The sequence below is a fragment of the Ranitomeya variabilis genome, chromosome 1, assembly GCF_051348905.1.
Source record: "Ranitomeya variabilis isolate aRanVar5 chromosome 1, aRanVar5.hap1, whole genome shotgun sequence".
NCBI classification, from domain to species: Eukaryota; Metazoa; Chordata; class Amphibia; order Anura; family Dendrobatidae; genus Ranitomeya; species Ranitomeya variabilis.
The window spans coordinates 139,194,410-139,213,169 of NC_135232.1; the positions used below are offsets into that span (position 1 = coordinate 139,194,410).

General features: G+C 42.3%; 1 protein-coding gene across 4 annotated transcripts in view; it reads right to left on the minus strand.

The window, feature by feature from the left end:
- Positions 1 to 18,760, minus strand: part of KIAA0825 (KIAA0825 ortholog) — a 565,784-nt gene that overhangs the window by 383,219 nt on the left and 163,805 nt on the right. For all 4 annotated transcript variants that reach the window (XM_077289188.1, XM_077289179.1, XM_077289208.1 and 1 more), the window contains exon 13: positions 6,012 to 6,151. In XM_077289188.1, coding sequence (XP_077145303.1) covers positions 6,012 to 6,151 — 140 coding nt within the window. The remainder of the gene's footprint in view (positions 1 to 6,011; positions 6,152 to 18,760) is intronic.

Consider the following 18,760-nt stretch of genomic DNA (forward strand, 5'->3'; position numbering starts at 1 on the left):
AGTGGAAACGAGCCCTAAAAGTGATTTCTGGCTCACACATAGACCTCAGTGTAATCCAGCAAGTTAGAATAGGAGTCACAGTAGCCAGAAGAGGATCATAGCGGCACTGGACAGCGGGGTAGATGGCGATCGGTGACTGTATTACCAGGGCTGTGGAGTTGGAGCCCATTTTGGTGGAGTCGGAATCATGGAAATTGAGGAGTCGGAGGTCTGGCTTACTGACTCCACAGCCCTGTGTATTACTGCACTTATACAACGTAACATATACATTTAGACAGGCTTAGGCAACTGCAAGTCTTGTGTGGGACTGCCACTTTAAAGAAACATGACAAGGAGAATAATAGCAGATATTCCAGTGAGAAAAGTGAATCAGATGTTTACGGATGACAAAAAATTAACAATCGCACAGAGTAAGATGGAGTCATCATGAGATGGTTACTGCTATATGAGCTTAGTGGAAAGACATGCTCCTAAATTCGTTATTTTGCGGTTTTTGTGTTTTCTTACTGCTATGTATCTAGTAACTGGTGATGTTTTACTATTATGGGATGTGTGGTTGAACAGTGCACTGAGATCACTTCATTTTCTTTTTGTACATGACGCAACTTACACACTCAATTCCACGGCCGATAATTTGTTTCCTGTGTAAATAATTTAGATAAAACAAAGAGCGTTTGCCGTGCAGATAAAACTGAAGATGTTAATTAACTGGGTATTGAAATAACAAATGGCACCGAGGGCTTTGAAGGTCATGTAACACTAATGAGAAAAACTATTCGGATATCACAATCTAGCAAAGTAGAAACTTTGCACAGTCAAAGCTGTCAGCAAACACTTTTCACCATGTACTCCCCCCGTAATTCTAAGTGCTCATTCATTTGTCCATTTTCTACAAATATGTGTAAACAAGTAGGGAAGTACTAAAATACTGAACCATTATTGGGGACACACTCTCCTGTACCATCAAGCAACTGAAAGTTAGTCATGGAGCAAAGTTTTGGTAGTAAGACTAAATTCAAGCAATTTTAAGAATTTAGGTACAATTACCAAGTTATTTTCTCCCTTTAAAGGGGTTGTTTGGCCTTAGACTACAAGTCAGCAGCCAGTTGTTGGGCGCGTGATATGTATACGATTTGCATACATGCGGTCACAAGAAGACTAGACTCAATGCAAGTGTATTAAGTGAGGCATGCCACATCTAAATAAACACACGTCATATCAAAGAAATTTTACCACTACCATAAAGTGCAACATGCCATGAGAAAACACTCTCAGAATCAGTGGGATCCATTGAAGCGTTCCAGAGCTATAATATCATAAAGTGACAGTGGTCAAAATTGTATACACCATAAAATCAACACATTGAAATATATTCTGTTGGAGAAGAGAGAGTGTATTACCAGATGTATGAAACCAGGGACTCCAAAGTATGTGTCGCCAGGTGGCTTTCTCAAGGAGTAAAGAGTAGTAACATTTCTAGTCACCAATTTTACACCATTAAAAATAATGTGGTCGGAGCTCATAGCAAGTGAGCAATTCTGCTACATACAGACGATCTGATCATCGCTTGTATGTAGCAGAGCCAATCAGATTATAGCAGCTTCTAGTCTCTCATGGAGACTATTGAAGCATGCCAAAACTAAAAAAAAAAATGCTTTTAAAAATATGAAAAAAATAAAAAAAATTATATAAAACTTCAAATCACCCCCCTTTCACCCCATTCAAAATAATATAATATTAATAATAATAATAATTAAAAAAAAAACAACTATACACATATTTGGTATCACTGGGTTCAGAATCACCCGATCTATCAATATAATATAAGAATAAACACGACCGCTAAACCGCGTAACGAGAAAGAAGTCAAAACGCCAGAGTTATGCTTTTTTTGGTCACCGCAACATTGAATTAAAAAGCAATAATGGGCAATCAAAGGAACGTATCTGCACTGAAATGGGTACCGGAAAATAGCGCAATTTTTAAATTTTTTTAAACAAATTCTTTTTTTCCACTACTTAAAATAAGAATCTAGAAATGTTTGGTTTCTATGAACTCAATGACCTGGAGAATCACAAAGGCAGGTCAGTTTTAGCATTTAGTAAACATGGTAAAAAAAACAAACCTGTAGGATTGCACTTTTTTTTTAAATTTCACAGCACTTGGAATTTTTTTTCCCATTTTCGAGTACCCAACATGGCAAATAAGAATGCAAAACCAAAAATACCTCTGGTTGTTAAGGGTTTGATAAGTTCCTATGAAGTCTATTTGGGGCATTTTTATGCTGTGTATTTTTCCTGAGCAAGAAAAAGCAGAGCATTACAGTGCCTGCAAAGTGTATGTGATTCATATAAATCTCATACCCACTTTGCTTTTTTTTTCATGTCGTGGAAACTGAGCTGTGGTGTGATTTTAGGCTACGTTCACATTTGCGGCCAGCGCCGCAGCGTCGGGCGCCGCAGCGGCGCCGCATGCGTCATGCGCCCCTATATTTAACATGGGGGCGCATGGACATGCGGCGCACTTGCGTTTTGCGCTGCATGCGTCGCTGCGGCGCCCGCGTCGGGGCGCAGAGGACGCAGCAAGTTGCATTTTTGCTGCGTCCAAATTCAATGAAAAAAACGACGCATGCGGCGCAAAACGCAGCGTTGTGCATGCGTTTTGCTGCGTTTTTGTTTGCGTTGTGCGCTGCGGCGCCGACGCTGCGGCGCACAACGCAAATGTGAACGTAGCCTTATTTGCATATTTTCCCTGTAGACTTCGATGTGAATACTTTTGTGCCCAATGATGACAGAAGTATTCTAGGAGTGATACCTTTATTGGCTAACCAGAAAATAATATGTTTGCAAGGATTTATGAGTCACTACATGGATACAATTCACACCTCCACCAGATGGACTCCAGATAACTAAGAACATTATTCCCACTGCCTCTCCATGTAAGAAAATGCCTAATTTGATTACCTTGGCTTATCTATGGACTCATCACACTTCCCACCCCCTAACAAATGTCCTCCTGTAGTATTCTTTAAATGTTGTGCTTGTTTCTTATTAATCTATTTGTAACCTTGCCTGAAGAAGGAGCCACTGTGCTCTGAAAGCTTGCAAACATATTATTTTCTGGTTAGCCAATAAAGGTATCACTCGTAGAATACTTCTGTCATCATTGGGCAGAAAAGTATTCACATCGATTTTTCTGGCTAACACGGTACCACAATACAATTTGTTATTGTACTTCCCTGTAGACTTAAAAGAGATGAGAAATCCAATCTACACATGGTTATATCAATAAAGATTTATCATAGCTAAGTAACAAAGTTTCCAAAACAAAGTAGTTTTCTTTTAAGTTGGAAATACAGTACCAGAAAGTGCAAAAACTGCAGCTGTAAAAACACAATAAGGGTACGTTCACACAGGACTTTTTTGCTGCTTTTTTTATGCTAATTTAGGTGCGTTTTTTTGGTGCGTATTTGGTGCGTTTTTTGGGTACGTTCACACAGGACTTTTTTGCTGCAGATTTTTGCTGCAGTTTTTTGCTGCAGATTTTTGCTGCAGTTTTTTTTTTATGCCAATTTTCAGCTGCTAGGACACCTCACAATGGCTCTTCACACCTCACAATGGCTCTTCACACCTTACTACCAGGAACTCCCTCACAATAGATCACAATCAGGACACCTCACAATGGCTCTTCACACCTCACAATGGCTCACAATGGCTCTTCACACCTCACTAACCACACCCCTAAGCTCTTGGCTGTGAGATCCCTTCCTGCTGGCCATGATTTTCTGCACGAAAAACGCAGCAAATAATGCTACATGCGTTTTTGCAGCGTTTTTGCAGCGTTTTTTTCATCACCCATTCAAGTCAATGGGTGAAAAAACGCAGCAAAAACGCAGCAAAAACGCTGAAAGAAGTGACATGCCCTATGTCCAAAAAAAGCAGCAAAGCAGAAAATACTGATCAAACAAAAAACCAACGTGTGTGCATGAGATTTCTGAAATCTCATAGGCTTTAATGGTACTGTAAAAAGCAGCTGAAAATTAGCATAAAAAAGCAGCAAAAAAAAGCAGCAAAAAAGTCCTGTGTGAACGTACCCTAAAACCGCATGTAATAAAAAACATCAAAAAGGCATTGAAAAAAAAACAAGTAGCAGTAATGTGCAAACGTGCCTGGATAAGGTGTTATAAGAGCATGATCCTGTGCTAACCGAGTGTCTTCGGCGTGCTCTAAAAATATGTTCGAGTCCCCACAGCTGTTAGACAGCCGCAACGCATGTAGGGGTTGCCTATTTGTTAGGCAATGCCTGCATGTGTTGTGGCTAACAGCCTCGAGACATGCAGTCACAGAGACTCCAACATATTTTTAGAGAACGCCGAAAACACTCGGTTAGCACACGAGCATGCTTTTATAACACCTTATCTGAGTACGCTGTATGTCATCATGTTCCAAATACTAAACTTTCTTTCAAATTTCAGACTATCGTCTAATGAGAAAGCTAATGCAGTTGGATATAAGCAATTCTCATTAAATGCCCTAATGACTGCTAATAGTGCTTCTAATTAATTCTACTCATAGCACATTATTCACACAAAACTGGATAACCAGTCAGATTATTATGTGGCAGGATGAGTGGGAAGTATAACAAAGTGTTCTTAAAACTAAAGTTAAATCTACTACAAATCCTCCAAACAGAAGATAATTATAGAACAGAAACGGCCATTTTGAACAAGTGTCTGACTTGTTAGCACTTCTCAGTGCATAATACTGAAAAAAACAAAACAAAATAGGTAACGTCTGGTGCGGTTACTAGTTGTTCTGTCTGTTGGGCAATCATATTACATTACTCCAATTCTCTTTTTTCGCAAATATGAAGGCATCTCAGTAGGTCCAGAGGGTTTACATTTCCGCAGGAAAACTGAAGACTATGAAAAGCGTCTCTTTTGGATGTATATAAGACTAAAGAGCTATCAACTTTATAACCTTTGATGTCTCATTCTGTATATTTATTAGGGCATTTCCAGTAATGGTCATTACCTATATGTAAGTATGGATCCCTTTTCTAGCAAGCATGGCATATCTTTATGTTTGGCATCATTTTCCAGAGTTTCACACCAATAATTTCATTTCATCTCCTCCCTGTTGGCTTGAGGACAACTAATCAATTTGCCCTTACCGCTTGGAAAATATCCATATGCAGTCACCGGTCGTAAATATTATATAGGTTTGGCTACATTTTATGTGCTAAAAACTGAAAAATTACAATATACAGTATTTGGGACCCACAAAAATGGTGGCTGAAGGTTTCATTTAACATCATAAGGAATGAACACGTGCGTTCTTTATTTTTCCCTAGGAAAACAGCTAACAAATCAGTGGTCGCAAGTTCTACGAAATATTTAATCAATGGTCAATCACTGACTCTTAATTACGCTGTTGGGCATTACATTTACTGTCCAATGGTTATTAACCTGGTAATCCTAATAACCCTATATCTAATCAGTATATTGACTTACTTTGTGCTTGTCTTCTATATACATATATATCATTTTTCTTTACGATGCCACTTACGAGCTACAATTTTCTAATAAAACATACCAGGCATCTATAAAGTCTTATCAGCCACTAAAGGAGAAAACATAACAATGATCGAATACACACAGCAAATTACACAATTTATTTTCAAACCATAGCCTTTGTGTTATTATTATAATTAGCATATTCACAATCAGAAAATCATTTACCAAGACCCTAATCAGATCCTAGCAGTAAAACCATTTCTGTTTTGTATTAGATTGGATTTCAGCCCCACTACCCTCAATAGACCCGCCTGATTATAAACTTTATACCGCAAATTGTAATTACTTAGCCATCAGAGGGGCTTAAAGGGTTGTTTTTGGATCACATACAATTATGACCTTTACATACCTAAATAAGAAGTCACTTTTATTGTGTGCTACATAAACTGCCCATTTCCATACTGTAAGACATGCATGAAATAGCAGATGTACTTACTTGAGCAAGTCAGCAAAGTTCTAGCGATGAGACAATCAGGATGCAGCAGCGTTTCGAGCAGCAAGTTCCAATTACAGCATGGTTGGGATAAGAGCAGTTTGAGCTGACCCTGGACTGCCATTTCTTCTGCTGATGGAGTTCTTTCAAAACGTAAGATAAAGAGAGAATAATGTAGTTAATTTATCTATGAAATGAATAGCCTTAAAGTGCAGATGTAATGCTAACTCATTTAAATGTCAATTCCTCCCAGATTACTCAGAAAATGCTTTCATGCTTGCTTACTTTAAAACTGCTCAGGGAAGGAATTACATTTAATCTCAAGTAGCTAAGAGCAAATTAACATTTGGTACGCTGCCAGATATGTTACTGACACAAAGTAACTTCACTCATCCATTGTGTAGAGCCATGTAGGTTCTTGTTGTAGAAGGTAAAAATTAGAACTTTTTGTGCATGAATAAATCTGCCTACACTAAGCTTTACCTCCGTGTCACAATACCCGGGAGGTGCACTCAAATTAATTCAGTTTACAGAAAATTATTCTGACAAGTGAGGGGCTAATCTAAAATATAGCATTCAGTGATTCATTGCTATACAGTGCCAAATACCGCTACGTGAGTTTGAAAGAGCAATGGTACCTTCCAGAGCGCCCCATTCTAGGCGTATAGCGATGGACTCACACAGGAATTTAGCTAAATTAAGGGGTTAAATCTTTAGTATAGTGTTTTTTTTATATAATAAATATTAATGTGGCAGTTTGTGAGTAGAAGGGAGAAGAGGATTCACAAAAATGAAAAAAAAAAAAATTCTACTCTGCTGAAGAACCTCATAATACAACCTCAGCTGCAGCAGAACTTGATAATACAACCTCAGCTGCGGCAGAACTTGATAATATGCATCTCACCTGCTGCAGAACATCATAACACACATCAAAGATGCAGGATCTTATAATATACCTCAGGTAACCACAGAACCTCAGGAAACATCTCAGCTGCTGCAAAACATCATAATACACCTCAGCAGCTGCAGAACCTCATAATACACCTAAGTTGCTGCCGAAACTCATAATACACCTCAGCTGCGGCAGAATCTCATAACACACCTCAGCTGCTGCAGATCCCAATTATACTCACATCAGCTTCTGCAGGACCTCAAAATACACACCATAGCTTCTGCAGAGCCTCAAAATAAACAATTCAGCTGCCGCAGAAGCTCATATTACACATCCCACATTTTGCAGAACCTAATACCCACCTCAACTGCTGCAGAACCTGATAACATAAATCTCATCTGCTGCAGAACATCATAACACACCATTAAAATACACCTCAGCTAACGACAGAACCTCAGGATACATCTCAGCTGCTTCAAAACCGCATGATACATCTCAAACTGCAGAACATCATAATACACCTCAGCTGCTGCAGAACTTCATAATACACCTTAGCTGCTGCAGAACCTCATAATACATGTCAGCTTCTGCAGAACCTCATCATACACACCTCAGCTTCTGCAGAATCTCACACCTCAGCTGCTGCAGAACCTGATAATATACATCAAACCTGCTGCAGAACATCATAATACACATTAACAGATGCAGAATCCTATAACATACCTCAAATAACCACAGAACCTCAGGATAAATCTCAGCTGCTGCAGAACATCATAATGAACCCCAGCTGCTGCAGAACCTCATAATACACCTAAGTTGCTGCTGAACCTCAATACACCCCTAAGCTGTTGCAGAACCTCATAATACACACCTCATCTACTACAGAGTCTCATAATACAGTTCAGCTGCCAACATTGCATTGAACTGATAGAATGGCTTTTATTTCCACAATAAACCATTTCATGTGATCTGCAGTGAGGCCAAGTAGGGGATAAGGTCGAGGCTTCCAAGGTTATTTTGCCATGATATAAAATAACCTGATAGCTGATGTCTCCAGCACAAACTACAGGCAGCATGAATAAGACATTGGCTCCATTATTGCAGCTGTGAATGTTTTACTCCAAATGCTGTGGCATTAAAGAGAAAACATGGATTTAATATCCTACCAGGTATGATGTGACCAGGGTGACTAGCCCAAGAGGCCGATGAACAACAGCTTCTCACTGCTCTGCTATCCTAGACTGACAGGTGACCCCCTGGATTTGTAATTCTACAAATTGACATGCCAAATCCTAAAGATGTGAAATGTACATTGTTAGTATGTCACTCTGCTTGCCGGATTGAGTTATTGTCACATGGTCGATCACATGAGATTTGCAGACTTATAGTCATGTGTAGAGATGAGCGAGTATGTTCGGAAAACGATTGCCAAACAAATTCAGCACGAACATAGCACATTCGGATTCGTTATCAGAAACACGAGCATTTTCCTTAAAATCGGAAAAAGTCGGTAAAATTCTGTAAAAGTGTGGAATATAATTGCGTTGCCACTAAAGTAGATAACAGATAGATAAAAAGCCAGCAATTCAGCAGCCACGAACAGTAAAATCACAGCAGGACCCACAGCATGGCATAGATGGATTACATACAGTATATACACATAGAATAGATAGATATATATAGGTCAGTGTGACATATACAATTATTACAGCGTTTGCAGCTTACTGTACATGTATTTAATAAAGGATTATTTTTCTGAAAAATTTTCTTAAACAGCAGAGGGAAAGCCGATGGCTGGGGGCAGATATTTATAATTAGAAAATGTCCAGCTTCACCGAATCCGTGAAAAAAAAGTTTTCTTTATTCAAAAACTTAAACATGGAGGATACAAACTTCAGCACAAACCATATGGGTAAGAATCTCAATGCATTTCTGGAGACTAAGCTCCCTTAATCATGACAACATGATCATGTTGTCATGATTAAGGGAGCTTAGTCTCCAGAAACGCGTTGAGATTCTTACCACATATGGTTTGTGCTGAAGTTTGTATCCTCCATGTTTAGGTTTGTGAATAAAGAAAACTTTTTTCACGGATTCGGTGAAGCTGGACATTTTCTTCTTTTGGATTCTACACGCCTGGACACAGCGGGTCCGTGCTCCCAAAATTTGGCTTATGCATCACGGGTGAGCTGGGTTATATTCCTTCTTTGCAGATATTTATAGCCTGGGAAGGGGGTAATAACCATGAAGCTTCCCAGGCTATTATTATCAGCTCAAGCGGTACGCTTAGCCTTTACTGGCTATTAAAATGGGAGACCCCCCAAAAAATATGACGTAGAGTCCCCCTATAATTAAAAACCATCAAAGGCTAAGCAGACAGCTGCAGGCCATGTTCGCTTGCGCTTGACAAGTCTAACATCCTTGGCCGTTTCTGCCTCCTGTCCCTTGGGGGCAGATGCCATCTACGCAAAGTCAGTCCTGGTGTAGCAGCTGGTCCCGCATCCCTCTTATCTTTGGATCGCGGTATCATCAGCCGCCGTGCATCTGAGTTCAGACTTGGTGAGGCAACTAGTCACGCCCCTCCACTTTCCTCAGAACATGGCACAGTGATTCCACCACCCAATCCATTACACATTAGTCCTCCATAGAGTATTATGTGCTTTGTGTTAGATTTCTTTGGTATATAACACTCAAAAAAAAGGGTTTAAACATTTTTCAGGATTGAATTAGCAATCCATACAGTGTAAAGTGCTTAGTGGGTAACAAAGATGGCAGAATCTCGTTAGACTCCCAAAGAAGCGTCCGGAGGAACACCGGAGCCAGACCAAAAGCTGGCACATCAGCGAAATTGGCCTATGGTCCGGAACCACAAAGGCCTGAACCCAGGCCTTCACCGCTAGGGTTCTTGCGTACTGCAGATGAGAGAGCCAGGATCCAGCATCAAGAGAGCGGACAATGGGGCCTAGGCTGGTCGAAAGAGAGGAGACGAGCCAGGACCAGGGCTGGAAACATGCTACCTAACCACAAGGTACGAAGAGTTGGCATTCTGGGGAAGGTCGTTACGTACGACCGACAGAAGAGATTGCGGTCCATAGAAATGTTTGTGACCCAATATCACATCCAGTTCAACCAGCAGGGAGTACAGACGGAACACTGCAAGAGTTTATGGTTGGAACCAGGGTGCCATTCCTCAAAATGGAGGGCAACATCGCTGATATTTAATGGGCGTGATCCAAGAAGGAAGAGACCAATATGAACCCTTCCAGTGAAATGAATAGGCGTGCGAGAGGCTCCTTGAGGCAGCTCGAGATGGGGCTACCACTTCAAGGGATCAGACTGTACTTGGGGTTCCCCATTTTCTATGTGGGAGCAGGTCGCACAGGGGGATGTCACCCATTTATACATGTTGGGGGCTCCAGCACTACCCGAAGCCGGGCCACTTACAGCCTAGGCACCTAGGAATTGGGCTCCAGGAAGCAGTCTCCCCAGTCTCCCAAGGAAGGAGAAGAAGTGAACACCTGAGAAAGGTTACTGTATTACGCTTCTTACAATTGTTTCCTGGCTTTGCACTTTGTGCAAAGTCTTTAATAGTGAAGAAGTTCCACAACTACACTTTCCTAAAAAATTTTTATGAGGCAGTCCAGTTGATGCCTTGAACAGTGTATGGATGATACTGCTTGTAATTTTTGGCAGGCTTTGCACGTGTGCAGAGTTTTTATGAGTATAGTAGCACCATAACCACACTTTGGTAATATTTGAATGAGGTATTACAGTTGGTGCCTTCAAAGGACTGTGGATGACTCTCCTTATAATTTCTTCTGATTTTTCACTTTGTGCAAAGCTTTTGAGTGTAAATGTGAGTGTAAAAATTTAAGCTCAAAAAAATTTCTGGAATTAATTTGTCACCCATAGAGTATTACTTGCTTTGTGTTACATTACGGTAATATCTAAAAGTAAAGTAAACGGTTTAAAATTATGTTATTGATTGAAACTGATGTCCATAGAGAACTACTTTGCTTTGCTTTACATTTCAGTGTATTGACGCCATTGTTCCATCCCCTGAACAAAGTGGTGAAGCATGTTGCGGGGACAAGTGCTATAATCTTGCTTGTCCTATTGTGCCAATTTGTGTTGTCATCCCGGGGTGTCATCCTATCCATACTCCTAAACATATCGTCAAAGAGGGGGTGGAGGGACCGCCAGGAAAAGTCAAAGTCCTGACCCTGGTGGGGACTCTATGTTTAAAAAACCTGGGCTGGTTCAGTGTTTGGAGGTGTCGTGAGTTCAGTCATGTCATGGCTCAGTGTCCTTTAGGCCTAAACCCCAAGGAATGTGACACCAGCTGGAGCTAGTCCCTGTTTGTCATTCCCTTCTGTTTGGCCACACCTGGACTACAGACTAAGCCAAAAGTGTGTAAAATCAGGCTGAAGGGTTGTCTTGTCACCGCCCTGCTAGACTACAGTAGTCTTGTAACACCAGTACATGACAGCCTCATACCCGTGGGTCATATACCCGACAGATTCATAAGTGTGGTGTGTATCCAAGCTAACACCAAAATGTATCCTGTGGCAAAAATATAAACATCTTATGGGATAATGGACTATGAACTGAGTGTGGCTCTTATGAATAATGTAATCTTGGGCGACGATTTTCCCTTGTTTTGGAAGATGTGAGGGAAAGGTTCAGGTGCTGAGGAAAGTCCCAGTACTGGCCCAGGTGAAGAGGGTGAAAATTCTCCATTGCAGGATTTTGTAGAGAAGACAAAATTCTCCATGATTCCCCAGTGATACTTGAGGTAGAGGAAACACGGGATAAGTTTGGTATGGCTCAATTGAAGGATGACACCCTTAGGCTACGTTCACATTTGCATTGTGCGGCGCAGCGTCGGCGACGCAACGCACAACGCATGCAAAACGCATGCACAACGCAGCATTTTGTGATGCATGCGTTCATTTTTTACATGATTTTTGGCGCAGAAAAAACTGCATCATGCAGCGTCCTCAGCGCCCTGACAGTTGCGCCAAAATGACGCATGCGTCAAAAAACGCAAGACAACGCATGTCCATGCGCCCCCATGTTAAATATAGGGGCACATGACGAATGCGGCGCCGCGGCTGCGCCCGACGCTGCGCCGCACAACGCTAATGTGAACGTAGCCTTAGATATGCAATGGAGAAAGTTGTCATTGTTAATGGAGTTTCACAATATCCAGGAGCAGGCAAACGGTTTCTCCATATTGCAATGAATAATGAGATATTATATAATGTGATCAAGGAGAAGATCTGAAAATCATTGAGCAATTGCTAGTCCCTAACGCTCATCAGCGCAGGGTTTTTGATATTGCCTCATAGTCATGTTCTGGGAGACACTTGGGACCGGGAAGACGCAGGAGAGAATTCTCTAGAGACTCTTCTGGATGGGGATGTACAAGGAGATTGAGGATTCCTGCCCCATATACCAAATAACTGCACCTGTGGCCCATTTTAGCAGCTGGCTACTACCTATCCCCATCATTGAAAAACCCTTTGAGAGTATTTGGATGGTTTTGGTGGGGCCAATTGTAAAATCAGCTTGGGGGCACCAGTATATCCCTGTCGTAGTAGATTATGCAATGCACTAGCCTGAAGTGGTTCCCCTATATACCTGTATACTAAATACCACATCCAAAAGTATTGCCCGTGAGTTATTTTCTATGTTTTCTTGGACGAGGATTCTGAAAGAAATCCTTACTGATCAAGGCACATCCTTCATGTCAAAGGTAATGGAGGAGCGTGTGCCGAATGCTGAATATGGTGCACACACGTACTTTGGTATATCATCCCCAAACGGATGGACTAGTTTAGAGGTTCAGTAAGTGTCATGCGGGTACTGGGTAGACTACAGCTGATTACCCGGGCCTCTGCGATATCCCTCAGACTAGGGAAAACCCTGTCTGTCCCTCTCCCAGAATTTACACTGATGGTGTGCTTGTCTGGGCTGCCAGGCCTGGCCCTGACTCCTGTGTCAGTCCTGTGCTGAAACCTCCACCCACCACCCAGTGATTAGACCACACACCAACCCCTACAGAAAGCACAGACAGGGAAAACTAAAAACGCACCACGCCGCAGACTCGCAGGAAAACACTATAATGTGCACAGGGCAAAACAAATACAAATATAGGTAGGAGAAATATGACAAAGGATAATACACCACCAGATACGATATTTTTTCTCCTAGACCACCACTCCAGACCGAGATCACCAGGCACAAGACACAAGCTATAATCGGCGACGCCCAAAGTCCAGAAAGACTATTTAAAGGCCACGGGCGTGACCCAGCCTCCAACCAGATTACCAGCTAGATTAACCCCGGACAACCTGGATAAAATCTAGCCGGCGCCACTGAGCGTATAGTGAACGAATGTGGAATTACCGCTGTCTGTCGGACGCCCTAGTGTGAATAGCGTCCGACATGACAGTAAGATGCCGAAACACATGTTAAAAAAGGTAGTGGAAAAAGATGGAAGTAATTGGGATGATCTTTTACTATACTTAATGCTCTCTGTGAGAGAAGTACTGCAGACCTCTAATGGTTTCTCGCCTTTCAAGTTAGTGTATGGGAGGCACCCAAGAGGTCTGCTGTATACAGAGAAAAGAAACATAGGACATTGAGGCTACCCCATATAGAAGTGTTAATGAACATGTAGCGCAGATGCAGGACTGAATCGAAAATTGAATTGAATTGAAAAGTGTTACCTTTTGTCAGAGAGCACATGCAGAAGGTCCAAGAGGCTCAAAGCAGAGTCAATAATAGGACGACCAAAATCAGAAATGTCAATCCAGGATTAGGCTCTTGTTCTTAGTGCCGACAGTTGAAAGAAAGATTCTGGAGAAGTGGCAGGGTCCATATGAGGTAGTAGAGAAGGTGGGAGAAGTAGATAGTAAGGTACATCAACCAGGAAGACATAAGACATACCAGCTGCATCATGTGAATCTACTTAGACCTTGGAAAGACAGGGAATCATTGGGTGCTGCCAGGCTACAGCGTAGTATGTTACACAACCGGTTCCAGAGATGATATTAGGGTATACCCTTTCAAAGGTCCAACGACAGGAAGCACAACAATTGCTCCAGAAGAACAAAACAATGTTCTCTGACTTGTCTGGTATTACTCATCTAATAAACCACGATACAGTTACTGAACCAGTTAAGAAAGCAAGCTCAACTGAAGTCAAACGTATGCTGGAGCAGGGTGTGATCAAAGAGTCCGAAGTGAATGTTCTAGCCCGGTTGTTTTGATTCCCAAACCAAAAGGGCCCTTAACCCCTTAGTGACAGAGCCAATTTGGTACTTAATGACCGAGCCAATTTTTACAATTCTGACCACTGTCACTTTAAGAGGTTATAACTCTGGAACGCTTTATCGGATACCGCTGATTCTGAGACTGTTTTTTCGTGACATATTGTACTTCAAGTTAGTGGTAACATTTCTTCGATATTACTTGCGATTATTTATGAAAAAAATGGAAATATGGCGAAAATTTTTAAAATTTTGCAATTTTCAAACTTTGTATTTTTATGCCCTAAAATCAGAGAGATATGTCACACAAAATAGTTAATAAATAACATTTCCCACATGTCTACTTTACATCAGCACAATTTTGGAAACAATTTTTTTTTTTGTTAGGGAGTTATAAGGGTTAAAATTTGACCAGCAATTTCTCATTTTTACAACACCATGTTTTTTTTAGGGACCACATCACCTTTGAAGTCATTTTGAGGGGTCTATATGATAGAAAATAACCAAGTGTGACACCATTCTAAAAACTGCACCCCTCAAGCTGCTCAAAACCACATTCAAAAAGTTTATTAACCCTTTACGTACTTCACAGGAACTGAAACAATGTGGAAGAAAAAAATGAACATTTAACTTTTTTTTGCAAACATTTTACTTCAGAACCATTTTTTTTTAATTTTCACAAGTGTAAAAACAGAAATTTAACCACAAATTTTGTTGTGCAATTTTTCCTGAGTACGCCGATACCCCATATGTGGAGGTAAACCACTGTTTGGGCGCACCGCAGAGCTTGGAAGTGAAGGAGCACCGCTTGACTGTTTCAATGCAGAATTGGCTGGAATTGAGATCAGACGCCATGTCGCGTTTGGAGAGCCCCTAATGTGCCTAAACAGTGGAAACCCCCACAAGTGATACCATTTTGGAAACTAGACCCCTTAAGGAACTTATCTAGATGTGTGGTGAGCACTTTGAACCCCCAAGTGCTTCACAGAAGTTTATAACGTAGAGCCGTGAAAATAAAAAATCGCATTTGTTTTCACAAAAATGATTTTTTCGCCCACAAATTCTTATTTTCACAAGTGTAACAGGAGAAATTAGACCACAAAAGTTGTTGTGCAATTTCTCCTGAGTACGTCGATACCCCATATGTGGAGGTAAACCACTGTTTGGGCGCACCGCAGAGCTTGGAAGTGAAGGAGTACCGTTTGACTTTTTCAATGCAGAATTGGCTGGAATTGAGATCGGATGCCATGTCGCGTTTGGAGAGCCCCTGATGTGCCTAAACAGTGGAAACCCCCCACAAGTGATACCATTTTGGAAACTAGACCCCTTAAGGAACTTATCTAGATGTGTGGTGAGCACTTTGAACCCCCAAGTGCTTCACAGAAGTTTATAACGTAGAGCCGTGAAAATAAAAAATCGCATTTTTTCTACAAAAATGATCTTTTTGCCCCCAAATTTTTATTTTTACAAGGGTAAGGCTAGGTTCAGATTGCGTTAGTGCAATCCGTTTAGCGCGAGCGCTAGTGGATTGCGCTAACGCAATGTCTTTTTCGGGGCCGCGTTCAGGGGTCGCGTTAACGTCCCCGCTCTCGCAGATCCCCGATCTGCGAGAGCGGGGAACGGACCTCTGGCGCGCCGCGGACGCTGCAAGCAGCGTCCGAGGCGCGCTACAAAAGACCGGCACATCGCTAGCGCGTGCCGAAAATGACACGCGCTAGCAATGCGCTCTAACATTGCCGGCAATGGGAGCGCTAACGGACGCGGTGCACGGCGTTAATTTCGCCGTGCAACGTTGTCCGTTAGCGCTATCCCATTAACGCAATGGGAACCTAGCCTAACAGGAGAAATTAGACCACAAAAGTTGTTGTGCAATTTCTCCTGAGTACGTCGATACCCCATTTGTGGAGGTAAACCACTGTTTGGGCGCACCGCAGAGCTTGGAAGAGCAGGAGTGTCGTTTTACTTTTTCAATGTAGAATTGGCTGGAATTGAGATCGGATGCCATGTCACGTTTGGAGAGCCGCTGATGTGCCTAAACAGTGGAGACCCCCCACAAATGACACCATTTTGGAAATTAGACCCCTTAAGGAACTTATCTAGATGTGTGGTGAGCACTTTAAACCCCCAGGTGCTTCACAGAAGTTTATAACGTAGAGCCGTGAAAATAAAAAAATCGCATTTTTTCTACAAAAATGATCTTTTTGCCTCCAAATTTTTATTTTACCAAGGGTAACAGGAGAAAATGGACCCCAGAAGTTGTTGTACAATTTGTCTTGAGTACGCCGACACCCCATATGTGGGGGTAAACCACTGTTTGGGCGCATGGCTGAGCTCGGAAGCAAAGGAGCGCCATTTGACTTTTCAATGCAAAATTGACTGGAATTGAGATCGGACGCCATGTCGCGTTTGGAGAGCCCCTGATGTGCCTAAACAGTAGAAACCCCCCAAAAGTGACCCCATTTTGGAAACTAGACCCCCCATGGAACTTATCTAGATGTGTAGTGAGAACTTTGAATGCCCAAGTGCATCACAGAAGTTTATAATGCAGAGTCGTGAAAATAAAAAATATTTTTTTTTAACAATAAAGATTTTTTAGCCCCCAAGTTTTTATTTTCACAAGGGTAACAAGAGAAATTGGACCCCAAAAGTTGTTGTCCAATTTGTCCTGAGTATGCTGGTACCCCATATGTGGGGGTAAACCACTGTTTGGGCGCACGGCAGAGCTCGGAAGGGAAGGAGCGCCATTTTGGAATGCAGACTTTGATAGAATTGTCTGCGGGCGTTATGTTGCGTTTGCAGACCCCTATTGTACCTAAACAGTAGAAACCCCCAACAAGTGACCCCATTTTGGAAAATAGACCCCCCCAAGGAACTTATCTAGATATGTGGTGAGAACTTTGAATGCCCAAGTGCTTCACAGAAGTTTATAATGCAGAGTAGTGAAAATAAAAAATATTTTTTTTCCCACAAAAAAGATTTTTTTAGCCCCCAAATTTTTATTTTCACAAGGGTAACAAGAGAAATTGGACCCAAAAAGTTGTTGTCCAATTTGTCCTGAGTATGCTGGTACCCAATATGTGGGGGTAAACCACTGTTTAGGCGCACGGCAGAGCTCGGAAGGGAAGGAGCGCCATTTTGAAATGCAGGCTTTGATAGAATGGTCTGCGGGCGTTATGTTGCGTTTGCGGAGCCACTGATGTACCTGAACAGTAGAAACCCCCCACAAGTGACCCCATTTTGAAAACTAGACCCCCCAAGGAACTTATCTAGATATGTGGTGAGAACTTTGAATGCCCAAGTGCTTCACAGAAGTTTATAATGCAGAGTAGTGAAAATAGAAAATATTTTTTTTTTTTCACAAAAAAGATTTTTTAGCCCCCAAGTTTTTATTTTCACAAGGGTAACAGGAGAAATTGGACCCCAAAAGTTGTTGTCCAATTTATTCCGAGTACGCTGATGCCCCATATGTGGGGGTAAACCACTGTTTGGGCGCACGGCAGAGCTCAGAAGGGAGGGAGCACCATTTGACTTTTTTAGCGCAAAATTGGCTGTCGTGTTTGGAGACCCCCTGATGTACCTAAACAGTGGAAACCCCCAAATTATAACTCCAACCCTAACTCCAACACACCCCTAACCCTAATCTTAACCCGATCCATAATCCTAATCACAACCCTAACGATAATCACAACCCTAACACCAAAACAACCCTAATCTCAACCCTAACCATAACCCTAATCAAAACCCTAAATCCAACACACCCCTAACCCTAATCCCAAACGTAACCCTAATCCCAACCCTAATCCCAAACGTAACCCTAATCCCAACCCTAATCCAAACCCTAATCCCAACTCTAACCCTAACTTTAGCCCCAACCCTAACCCTAACTTTAGCCCCAACCCTAACCATAACTTTAGCCCCGTCGTCACAAAAAAAGTTCAATGTAACCTTTTTTTTGTACGTCGCGTCCGCCATTTCCGCGCATGCGTGGCCGTAACTCTGCCCCCTCCTCCCCAGGATATAGACTGGGCAGCGGATGCGTTGAAAAACTGCATCCGCTGCCCACATTGTGCACAATTTTCACAACGTGCGTCGGTACGTCGGGCCGACGCATTGCGACCGCCCCGTACCGACGCAAGTGTGAAAGAAGCCTAAGGCTACTTTCACACTTGCGTCGTACTCGGCCCATCGCAGTGTGTCGGGCCGACGTACCGACGCTAGCGTTGTAAGCGCCACACAACGGGTGCAGCGGATGCTGTTTTTTCAACGCATCCGCTGCCCCATTGTGAGGTGCAGGGAGGCGGGGGCGGAGTTCCGGCCGCGCATGCGCGGTCGGAAATGGCGGACACGTCGCACAAAAAAGTTACATGTAGCTTTTTTCTGCCGACGGTCCGCCAAAGCACGACGCATCCGTCGCACGACGGATGCGACATGTGGCAATCCGTCGCAATGCGTCGCTAATGCAAGCCAATGGAGAAAAAACGCATCCTGCAAGCACTTTTGCAGGATGCGTTTTTTCTCAAACGACGCATTGCGACGGAAGCCAAAAAACGCTAGTGTGAAAGTAGCCTAACCCTAACCCTAGC